We start from the raw sequence: 12,564 nt of genomic DNA on the forward strand, positions 1-12,564 counted from the left end.
ACTTCAAAGTCTCGTCTGTACTGGCTATATTTCATAGCACTGGAAGGTGCAATGCAAGCTGAATAGAAAATTTAGCATGAACTTTACCCAGCTGTGAATCCTGTGAGCTACAATCACTGGCCTGGGAAGACATGCCTACAGTGCAATAGTGGCACAATTATAGGCATAACCATCTACTTTCTAATTGAATTTAAGGTCTGTTTCATAGGCTGGAGCTCAATCCTGACATTGCTATCAGGCCTAGGATCTGAGGCTAGATAGTCCACAGGCCATGGGAGAGAGCTTAAAACAATTATTCTGCTCAATGGATATAGTATTAAACTGATTTCAAATGACTTACTGTTATACACATAGATTAATGCATCTCTCATCTCTCACCAGAGAAGCTTCCTTATGCAGCACATGGTGATTAACATGGAGAATCACAACTGGTCAAGGTGCAGAGAATAGGAGGCTGCAGACTGCTCATCCCTGAATAGGACACCTATATTAAACTTCTGCCTCTCAAAGCTCAGGGATCATTGTAGAAGAAGCAGAAAAATTATAAGAGCCAGAGGAGGTGACGACCACAAGGAAACAGAGTCTTCCAGACATCTGATCTGTTACTGACATGAATTCACAGCCATGGTGACAGCACGCACAAGTCCCATATAAGCTCAAGCCAGACAAAATCCTAGCATGTATGTGGGAAAGTGGGTAAGAAACCCCAACAATACTTGAGGAGCTATTGGTTATTGACGGTTGCTGAGAAGACAAGATTCAGTCTTGTTTAAGGGCGAGATTCTTGGTAGGCTGATCAGGCTCCATTGGATGAATTCACAACGAAAGGCATTTGGGGGACACAAACCTGACTATATATTCCTTTATATATAGATAGATATATAAAGGCTTATGTGTGTGTGTGTAGGAAATTGGGGGGAGGTGCTAGTAAGAGCAGGGCAGATATGGGAGGGGATCTAAATATGATCAAAATATACTATATGAAAATTTGCAAAAATTTAATAAAAAGGAAAAAATCATAGTAAAATTCCAGTGTGTTTGGCCTGGTTCTAACAGTTAACCCTCCCAACCTTACTTGTGTAAGAGTCAGACTAGTAAGACTCTCTTTCCTTGCTGATGTTCATAAAATGCAACCAGTCGGGTGTGGTGGCTCACACCTTTAGATGCAGAGGCAAAAAGATCTCTGTGAGATGAAGGCCAGTCTGGTCTACATAGCAAGTTCTATGCCAGATGGCAGATAGGCTACAGGGAGATCCTGTCTCAAAAAGACCAGTAAATAAATAAATAAATAAATACCTAAAAATGCAATCAGTAAGTGTGCAGAAATAGTGCAATCCTACGCTTTTAAATCAAGGCACATGTATGAGGAATAGGGAATAAACTGCATGCTCCAGACCCTTCCATATACTAGCATGCTTTGTGCATGACCTGTCTCACAGTTCCAAATGCAATTCTTTCTTCTGCCTCCCCAACTCCCACTCTCCATCTTCACCACTGTGCCCTGCTGCCAGTTTTGTTCTGTTAGTGAGAGGCATTTCTACTGATATGTTGTTTAGGCATGGAACACTCCCTCCTGGAGGAAGGAGGGAGGCTTACAAGACCCAGGAAACTCATGAAACTTTCAGATCCACAAGGCCCCTTCCCAAGGTTATATAACTAGCAACAATTTCTGGGAGAGAGGAGACGCTTCAGTGGTGCTGTGTCTAGTTGGGCAGGAAGTTCCTGGGATACAGGGTTCATGACCGTGCTGGGATGCGCTTATGGGTAGTGCAGCTCCTCTGAGTCACCCACAGTGCAGTAAGGAACCCTAATGAATCCATTAGCTCGCCAAGTTAGACCTGGGTGGAATCCTTTCTTTGGTCCATCATCGGTGTCCTATTGGGAGTAAACACACATTTGTTCACGTCTCCTGAGGAAAAGTCAGGCAACACAAAGCATTACTCCTTGAAAGTGGCTAGAGAGAGTGATGAGGCCTCCACATTGTGTCATCAATAGACCCTGAGACATCTATTTCCAATGCTCAGAGACTCCGGCGCTTACCATGCTCCTGGGATCCTCAGCCAAGGCTTTTATACATTCTGGTTACTATAGGTACAGCAGTCTCCCAGAAGCACACAAGTCCCTGGGCAATGCTAACTGCCCTGCTGTGTCCTTTCTATCAAGCAAAGACAGGGTATATGTGGTTTCAGGAATATAGACTGGCCAGCAAATGTCAGAGCTGACTTGCTAAGGGGAGGCAGACCCTAGAGAGAACAGCGATGCTGTGTGATGCCAAGGTGAGTGAGCCGCCAGCCGTCCATACTGCCCACTCACTGAGGAGAGCAGAAGGAGTGCAGGCAACTGGATAAAAAGATTTTGACTCTTCTCAGGTACAGTATGAAGACATGCTTCAGTTTTTTTCCCTTTCCTAGGCAAATATATACTGACTCTCTTCTTTGTACTGGGCCCCAAGGTGGAGCAGAGATATGGCCTCTGCCTGCATAGGGCTTATAGTTCAGTGCCGGAGGCAGAAAAATAAATGATTTTTATACTATGGATACCATGTGGGAACTGGAACTTCCTCCTGAAATTGTGAGTTATGTGCAGAATACTGCATGTAAATGAGTCCAGGTATTTTTATGCAATGAGGATCTAGAATCATCAAAATGTCAAAATAGACTGATTCTTACATAGACATTTCAGTATGATTCTCCTACACTGTATTCAGCCTTCATCCATCATCAACCACAGAATGAAAATATGAATTTTAAACTGTATGTGGTTCTGACGTCACGTGAATGGAAGCACTGTGATACCACAGCAACTGATCTGATAACTGAGAGAGCTGATGAGTAACGAATGGGAGGGCAGAATATACAGGGTATATATACTGGACAGAGGGATGATTCTGGACCCAGGTGGAGCCAAGCCTGGGCGGCTTTACCATACTACTCAGAATTAACATCCTGGAGATCGACATAGAAGGCCAATGGTAGCCTGTGCAATCCATCTCATCCATTCCAGCATGCAGGCACTGTATGGCCTATGGTGTCAAGAGAAAAGTGAGAACGTACAGGACATTCTGAGTGCCAATGTCCACTTAACATTTACTGTAATATACTGTTATAATCGCCCTACTGTTAACCTCTTACTATGCCTAATCTATACATTAAAGCTTATCATAGGTAAAATTGTTAAAACTACTCTACTGCTGGTTCCTAACTGTGTCTAATTTATACATTAAACTTTATCAAAAGTCTGTATGTATGGGAAAAATTCACAGTTCAGAAACTTCTGACAAAGGAGTTACATTTCGATAAACCCATCATACATTAAACGTTCAAGGCCAGCCTAGTCTACATAGTGAATTACAGGACAGCTGGGGCTACAGGGAGACCCTGTCTCAAAAAGACCAAAAAGAAAAAAAATACAAGTTAAAGCTGGGTATGGTGGTGTACGCCTTTAATGCCAGCATAGGGAGGCAGAGGCAAGTGGTTCTCTGTGAGATTGAGGCCAGCTGGGGCTACAGGGAGACCCTGACTCAAAACAAAAGGAAAAGAAAGTATTTAAAATGTAACACACAGCAGAGTGTGCGGTGCTTTCTCACAATCACAAGGCTAGCTGCAGCCGTGGCTCACTACCACAGCCCTGCATCTGGAGAGAGCGCCCTACTGCATACCATGGACCCAGAGAGTGACTATACTTCCAATTCTGATCTAAATGCATCCCATTTCCAGATACTGTCGTGTTACTAGAGAGTTATGACTGGAACCACACTCAGTAGGGAACTGTCTCATTTGTGGGTTCATGCAGGGTTTGAGTCATCCCCTGGTAGTGTTGCCATGTATACCCCCAAACAAGGGAGGGTTACTGTGGCCCATAAATTGTGGGCCGGCAATTTCATAGTCTCCTAAGGATAAAAAGTTTGCTTTCACTGGACCACATTTGGAAAAAATCTCAGACACTAACAAGTTCATTCTCCTGCCTTTAGGCCTCCCAGATTATCCAATTCAGATGAAGACGTAAAATCTGTTTATTTTCTCCTACAGGGAAGTAGTTCCAACACCTTCTGTAGCCTGTAACATTCTTAAACAAGCCCTGTAAAATTTATATTTGCTCGTATGTGCTCTAGTTTGGGTCCTCAATAGCTTCATTGCTATTTTTCTTCAGTTTATACCCAGCTGTAAATGTATACTAATCTTTCCCAGAGAAGATACACTGCAAGGATCTTGTCATGGGCCATTTTCAAAGCGAATGGTTCTGGTGATGAACGTGTATGAACACAATGCCAACCAAACCACTGGAACCTAGGTGTGATTGAGTTAACAGTGACAGAGTCAGTGCCAGAGAGCTGGAGTCTCTCAGGGCATGGAGCTGCTGTTGGGTAATGTACCCACCCTGAGCACAGGCAGAGGCACCATGAGACACCAGAGCTCTATAGTGGTCAATGAAAGGAGTTTCTCCAGGGATACAGGGGAAAGACAAGCACTGTCAGCAGGCAACGACAGTCCAGCAAACCTAACTCTGTTTTCCACACATAAATGCATGCAGTCCACATTCAGAAGAGGATATGAAAAAGTAAAGATAATGGGGGGATTGGGAGGTTGCTTTGGTGCTGGAGAGATGGTTCAGCAGTTAAGAGTACTTGCTGCTCTTGCAGAGGACCTGAGTTTGGTTCCCAACACCCATACTAGGCAGCTCACAACTGCCTGTAACTCCAGCTTCAGGGGATCTAAAGCCCTCTTCTGTCCTCCATGGGCACAGCACTCACATGCATGCACATACCTAAATAAAAAAAATAAATCTTAAAGGAGGGGTTTTGGAAAGAACGTATAAGAACAGGAGGGGGCTTCATCTCTACTGGCTAGCTTTCATAGTACTGGAAGGTGCTATGCATGCTACTGGAAGAAAAAATAATCACCAACCTTGCCCAGCTGTGAATCTTGTGAACTACAACAACTGGCAAGATATGCCCTCTGGTGCAGTAGTGGCATGAATGTTATGGGAGTAACCAACCACTTTATGATTGGATTTAAGGACCACTTCACAAGATGGAGCCCATTTCTGACACTAATATCAGGCCTAGGAACCTATGGCTAAATACTATTATTCTACTAAATGGACATAGTATTAAACTAACTCCTAATGACTTATTGTTATACCCACAGATTAATACATCTCTCAAATATCACCACAGAAGCTTCCTCATGCTGCAGATGGTGATTAACACAGAGAACCACAACTGGCTAATGTGTAGAGAATAAGAGACTACAGAGTGTTCATCCTTGAAATGGACACCTATATCAAACATCTGTCCCCCAAGGCTCAGGGACTATGATGGAAGATGGGGTGGAAGGACTGTAAGAGCCAGAGGTAGTAGAAGACCACAAGAAAATGGTTTCCAGACAACGGATCAGTTACTCATATAAACTTATAGCAATGGTGACAGCATGTACAAGAACCATAAAAGTTCAAATCAGACCACATCCCAGCATAGATGTGGGGAAGTGGATAAAAACTCTCAACCATAGCTGAGGAACATTGGCAATTGGTTGCTGCTGAGAAGGGACAGTCAGTTTTCTTTAAGGGTGTGTGTAACAGGAGGCTTCCAAAAATGGTGCGGCCCCAGAGCCCTGGGATTCAGTGAGAATTCACTTCACTTCTTGGTCCGCAAATAGCCCGCCAAAAGGAGCCCACGCCTCCATACCCTGCTCATGAGCCCAGTGACTGCTGACAGACTGAATCAGAAAATGATACTCTGACTAAAGGGACTTGGGGGTGGAGAAAAAGGAAATATAAGGCCTGTCCCCTCCTGCATTAAACGAGCCTGCAGCACCTCGCCTAGTGCTTGCTTCTACCCAACTCCCGGGGTCTGTGTGTCGTGACTCCACGCCTCTTGCCCCCCTAATCGGCAGGGGACCCGATCCAGGTTAGGGTCTTCACAGCTGGCCTGAGGAGAACCCACAACACCTGGCGCCTGAACAAGGACCCCTGCCCAGGTGTTGGCGACACCCAGAATCTCGGTTCATTCGGTAAGTAGGCCTCTGGATTTGTCTGTTTCTTCAGCTGCTTGAGGGTAAGCGGGTAGCCCCCTCCTCTGTCCCCTCCACCCTGTCTGTCGACTTTATTGTCGGACTAGTTTTTTAGATCAGGGAGGCACACTCTGCCATGTGGTCCAGAAGCCCACATCGGCACCTCCCCCCTCTCGGCTCGTCCCGGTGAGTGGTGAGTTCACATAAGGGCTGATCCACCCCGAACTCAGAGCCCAGGCTTCGGGTCACCCTGTTGCCTGTCCCAGAGACACCGTGTGAGCATACAGCTGGAGGTGTCATGGCCTCCAGAAGTCCCTCACTGAGCACAAGACATTTGGATCCGATACACCTCTACATGTTGGGGTGGTTTACATCCTAGTGGCTCACAGTGCTTCTTTGCTTCCTTTGTGCCCTCTTGGTAGTCACCCTCATCTTCTATTTTTGTGGCAAATTCCCCTTCACGAGACCTTCCCACAATGGGCAATTTACCACCACAATGCAGGGAACCACAACGGCAGCACTCAAGGTTCTCCTTAAAACCAGAGGGTTGAAAGTGAAACCAAAACATATCAAACACTTTTAGGATGAAGCCACTAATTTGGCTCCATGGGTCTCTCCTGAAAACATGTGGGACCCTGACACATGGATGTGGGTCCTCTTCCTGGCCCAAAAAAGGGAGGTCGGGTCAGGGATCACCCCCCTCCCCCCGCATCATTTGTACCGATCCTCCTAGCCATCGTTGCTAGCCTTAAATCCTCCTCTCCTGAGGAAGTCATCTCAGCCCACAACAAACACTGCTGGGAGCAATCTAGTGTAGATCTGGCTATTACCTCGACCCTGGACCTCCCGGACCCAGAGGTGGACGCAGCCTCTGTGCCCACTTCCAATAAGGAAGGAGCTCCTTTGCCTATATCTCAGGATACTCTCCTAGAGCTACCATGCCCAGAAATTCCCCCACCCCATTACCCGTGGAAGGAGTTACTCTCCTCCCCCAATAACCCATCCTGCCCCTTCCCCTGCTAATGTGTCCCTCCCTCCTAGACCACCCTCCTTAAAGCCTCACCCGCCTTTGTCCACATTTCTGGTTAACGTCAGCCCCAATGTGGCACAGCATCCATGGCTGCCCACCCGACTTGCTGACCTCGTTCTTATCCGCAAGGCTGCTGAGCAATCAGGCCCTGACTCCCCATATTTCGAAGAGGTTCTTTGCCAGTGGTCCTTACATTTACAAACCCATTATGATTGGTATAACTTGCTAAAGGCAGTCTTAGAACATCAGTCTTTTTAAAGTGGCACTCAGCCTATGATGATCAGGCTGAGAACCAGGCACACCTAAATCTCCAATATGGCCTCAACATTATGTTGGACATGCTCAAGGGATGCGGACAACATACTGACCCCATCTCCCAGTCTACTATTGGCCTCCATGCTTATTTTCAACAAGTTTCTGACTTGGCCTTTAAGGCCCTTAAATGTTGCTCCCCCCATGACCCACAAGTCTTTTTTCCATAATTTGATTCAACAGTCAGGGGAGTCCTTCACGGACTTCCTTACCCAAATCACCGAGGCAGTAGAGCGGAGGGTGGAGTCTGGACACATCCGAGAGGTGCTTATCAAACAGTTAACTCCCGGGGTCTCTGTGTCATGACTCCATACCTCTTGCCCCCCCCAATCGGCAGGGGACCCGATCCAGGTTAGGGTCTTCACAGCTGGCCTGAGGAGAACCCACAACAGGTGTGATGCTGGATAGGTTAACCAGGCTCCAGAGGTTAGTATGACAAGAGCATTTGGGGATACAAATTTGACTTGATAGGCCTTTATATGTGTGTGTGTGTGTGTGTGTGTGTGTGTGTGTGTGTGTACAAAACAGAGTTCCACTGTTACTATGTTATATATCAACATAGATAGATAGATAGATAGATAGATAGATAGATAGATAGATAGATATAGTGTGTGTGTGTGTGTGTGTGTGTGTGTGTGTACAAAAAACAGAGTTCATGAAATCGGACAGGGGATATGGGCAGTGCAGACAGAGAAGGAGGTTTAAATATAATCAAAATATATTTTACGAAATTTGCAAAAATTCAATAAAAATGGGGAAAAAGAAAAGATACTTCTTTAGCAGAGGGAAGGGGCCTATTGATTCCTAATTAGGATCTCAGTTATCAGTTCTACCTGTCCTAAAGGTCTGTGGTAGATACTAAGAAATGAGAGTACAGGAAAATCTGTAACTATGGGGAAAAGGACAAAAATTAGACAAAAATAAAGCAAGACTCTTCCATGCAAAAGGGGGCTAGGACTCTGGGAAGAACTTATAAGAACAGGGGCTGTCTATGTCTTTAAAGAAGACTCTAGACTGTATGTGCCAACGACTCTGGCCTGAACACAGGGGCAGCATCATAGGTGGAGGGAACAATGCTTAATGGGGGCAGAGGCCACTGTTTCAACAAAACAAACATGTAGAGGATCTGGTGAAATTCAGGCTACACAGGACAATGAGATTAAATGACAAAGTTGAGAACTGTGTGGACAGAAGGCAGTTAGTTAACTGGTTCATGGGCCACAGCAGCACTGTGCTGGTATCGTCCTGTGGGTCTTATTAATCCTCTGAGGCTCAGAGACAAGAGTGTCTCACCCAAGATCACAGAGCTGGGCAGCCACAGAGCTAGACATTGGGTCTGGGGATCCGCAGGTCCCTGGCCCATCTCTAGCCTAGAATCACACATTGTCCCAACTCAAGCAGTTCGGGGGTAGAAGTGTGTACAGAAAACTGGCTACGTGAATGTCAGGAATGGTGTGTCTCTCATATATATATATGCTTGAAGCAAATGAAAATGAAATACACATCTGTGGGTGAGAAAAGGCAGATACAGGCAATTTTAAGTGGTTCAGTGCAGTACAAAGGAATGTAAAGGAAAGAGGAAAAGTATGAGGTGTCAGCCCTAAGGTGATTCTGTTCCTGCTGAGACACTGGTGGGAAGCTTTCTGAGGGAGAGAGCGAAGCAAGAACTCAATGCTGACAGGTGCTGACTGCAGGCAACACAGGCGTGCAGGCAGGGTGGTCCAAATCTGCCGATTCCAATCAAAGTCCCATCCGATGGATCCACATTAGGCATTGCAGGTACGAGGGAGGGAGATGGGCTCAGGCTGTGAAGTAGGGATGGTCTATGCACCATTCAAGGTCTTTAAAATTCCAACCCAGCCTTGCTTCATTATGACCTATTTGATTTTAGACTTGACCACTCTGGACAGACACCTGCTCAACAAGCAACTCTGAAAGAGGCCGAGTTCTCCAGGAGAGAAGATGGGACTGTCTACTCCCCACTCTCTGAGATTTATCCATCACTCAAAGCCAGCAACGAGGAGATGGGACCCTGGAAGTGGTTGCAAACAGTGTTACCAATCCCTGGCTAATCAGAGTGACTGTGTGAGGCCATCCCCAGCATTCCGAAGGCACCTCTCAGCCATTTCTGTCTCCCAGCTCACTCTGCTAAAGAACTGGCTTTGATTACCTACAGCAGAAGCGTAAGACAGCCTTTTTCGTCTTTCCTAAACAGAAGCACTTGTGCTGTCTGTAAGTTCTAATTTCTGTTAATATATTTATCACTGACCCTGAGACAGGAGGCGAAGTAGCCTCCCTTCAGTACCACTTCTGGGGCCATGAGAATGGGTGTAGAGAGAGCTCTGCTTTCTACTTATGACCTCAGAAATGTAAAACAAGAAAACCAGCAAAACAAAACAAAACCACAGAACAGCCTTCTAAGCCAACATATTCTAACCAGAATTCTCCCAAACATGATCAAGTTTACTTAGTGGCTTTTAAAAAAGATTTTATTATTTTTTAAAAATTTTTATTTATTATTGTTATTTTATGTGTATGAATGTTATGCCTGCATGTAAGTAAGTGCACCCGTGTTGTGCAATGCCCAAGGAGGACAGAAGAGGCTGTTAGGTCCCCTGGAACTGAAATTACAGACAGTTGTTATCTGCCATGTGGGTGCTGGGATTCGAACGCAGGTCTTTTGCAAGAATAGCCAGTGTTTTTAACCACTGAGCCATCTCTCCAGCCCAGATTTTATCATTTTAAATTTATGTGTATGGGTGTTTTGCCAGCATGTATGTGAGTGCACCCATGTCATGCAACGTCCACAGAGGCCACAAGAGGGCGTCAGATCCCCTGGAACTGGAGTTACAGGCAGTTGTTAGCCACCATGTAAGTATAGGAACCAAACCCAGGTCCTCTGCAAGCAGAGCCAGGGCTCTTAACAACTAGGCCATGTCTCCAGCCTCTAGTTTGTGTTGAATGGATTTGAAGCTAATTCCGAGGCCAACTAGAACTTCAATGAGGAATGTGGGCTTTCAGATCAGTCACTTTCATGCTGCAGTTTTGTTTGTAGATGACAGCTTTAGGGCCTAAGGTGAAGCCGGGTCCCACATGACAGGAAAGGAAGGATGAAGCAGGATGGGAGACCATGGCTGATGCCCACAATGACCAGCAGTGGGCAGATATGTCATGCTTACAGGGAGAGGTAGAGAGTTCTTGTCAAGTTCAGGTCAATGAACACCCACAACCCCTTCTTGATCTAGCGCGTACTGGTGGAATCAACCAATCAGGTCACACATTTTGCTGCATAATACTGGCCATGGCCCTCCAGCTGGAAGTGCAGAGAAAGCATGTGCGAGAATGCATCCCATTACTTCTGTGACTATTTATTCCGTTTATATTTACCTTGCAGCCTGTATTTTATCTTCTACAGTATCTGTAACTTCTGATATAACCCACTGGTGATTTTACCTCCAGCTGAACTAAACGTTTAGCATTGTTTTTTGTCTGTTTGTCCATCTGTTTGATTGGATTGATGAGACAAGGTCTCACTCTGTAACACAAGTGGCCTGGACCTCACTATGTAGCCCAGGATAGATTCTTAGTAATCCTCCTGCCTCAGCTGCACAAGTGCTGAGAGTACTGGCATATGCCAAATATCTACTTCCTGAATACAATGACACCTCTAGGATTAGTCACCCTAACTGTAGTCACCATCCTCAGGGCCACTGGGCAGGAAATACCAAACATGAGCAGTCTCAACCTCACCAAGCGGGGGAGGGAACCACATCTCTCAGGCTTGCCATCCTCCGATTCTGGGGTCACAAATCTGCCACATTTTCATGAATTTTCAGGGGTGGGGTTCTCTTTTCTATGAAGTTTTATGAAATTTCACCAGCTGGCTGTTCTGTCCAAGGAGGAAGTCACCTGTTTCTGTGTTGGGCCTGCTTTCAATCTAGTCCAAACTGTTGAACCTCCATGTTCCTGTTGCACTCATTCAGCAATCCAGTGGTCACCGCAGTCTTGTCTGTTTTCATTCCTATTCTGTCAAGATTGAGGGGGCGTTGGCACAAGCCTGTATCTGTGCCTCTCCATCTCTGGCATGTCTGTCCTGTCCACCAGGTATCACTGAGCTCTCTTTTGAAAGGGAATTGATTTCAGAACAATTATTCTTCCTTACTGAAATCCATTCTTTGGAATTTTTAAAAATTGATGCTTTCATTACAAAAGTAATTAGGTTTGATTCTGCCAATTCTATCTATCTATCTATCTATCTATCTATCTATCTATCTATCTATCTATCTATCATCTATCTATCTATCTATCTATGTTTTTGAGACAGGGTCTTGCCAGGATATAGCCCTGGCTGGCCTGGAATGTGTAATTAATTTCATTTATCTGTCTGTCTGTCTGTTTTTTTGAGATAGGGGATTGCCAGGGTCTAGCTCTGGCTGGCTTGGAACTAGTTATGTAGACCAGGCTGGCCTTGAACTCACTGTGATCCTCCTGACTTACCCTCTCAGCTATTCAGGCTATAGGCATGTACCATCATGCATGGTCATTAAAAATTTATCTGAACAAACGATGAGCCACCTAGCTTTAAAACAAAATATAAATTGAGTATTTTTCTAGAACAAATGATCTTGAATTTCTTTTAGCTTCAGTTTTGAAGGGAATTAAAATAACATAGAAACTCAAAAGTTCATGAACTTCAGAAAAAGTCACTTCAATGTTGACAGTATTCTTAAGGGCATACACAGGCCAGCTCTCACACAGATGAGTTCTTACCAGTGGGATGAGCAAGCTGATGAGGTCTGTGAGCGGTCTACTGAGTACCAGCAGGTCCTCTGCGGCCTGTGTGTCCCCTCTCAAGCCAGACTTCTGAACCTGGGACAAGGAGAAAAGAAACAAAAGGGGGTCAAGGTGATTAGTCAGCTCAGCTGCATGAGAGAGGTGCAAAAGAGAGAGGCTGAGGAGGGCTACCTCAGTCCCCACACACAGAAGAATGGAAGTTCCAGAAGAAACACCACACTTTATTACAACATGACACACAGTACACATACTCCCTCAGCTCAGACCACAGCACAGACCTGGAGAGACAAGAAGGGGGCAAGAGGCTGCCACAGGACAATGGTGACAGTCCCTATTAGTTACTTTTCTCAATGCTGTGACAAAATACCTGAAAGGAGCAACTTTAAGGAAGAAGGGTTTATTTTGTCCAATAGTTTA

The 12,564-nt window shown here is 45.3% G+C and overlaps 1 protein-coding gene across 1 annotated transcript in view; it reads right to left on the minus strand.

Annotated features, from left to right (window-relative positions):
- Positions 1-12,564, minus strand: part of Ulk4 (unc-51 like kinase 4) — a 480,002-nt gene that overhangs the window by 148,493 nt on the left and 318,945 nt on the right. Inside the window, exon 37 of the mRNA XM_008849437.3 lies at positions 12,124-12,222. Coding sequence (XP_008847659.1) covers positions 12,124-12,222 — 99 coding nt within the window. The remainder of the gene's footprint in view (positions 1-12,123; positions 12,223-12,564) is intronic.

Source organism: Nannospalax galili, unplaced genomic scaffold, assembly GCF_000622305.1.
Source record: "Nannospalax galili isolate Female #2095 unplaced genomic scaffold, S.galili_v1.0 scaffold443, whole genome shotgun sequence".
NCBI lineage: Eukaryota > Metazoa > Chordata > Mammalia > Rodentia > Spalacidae > Nannospalax > Nannospalax galili.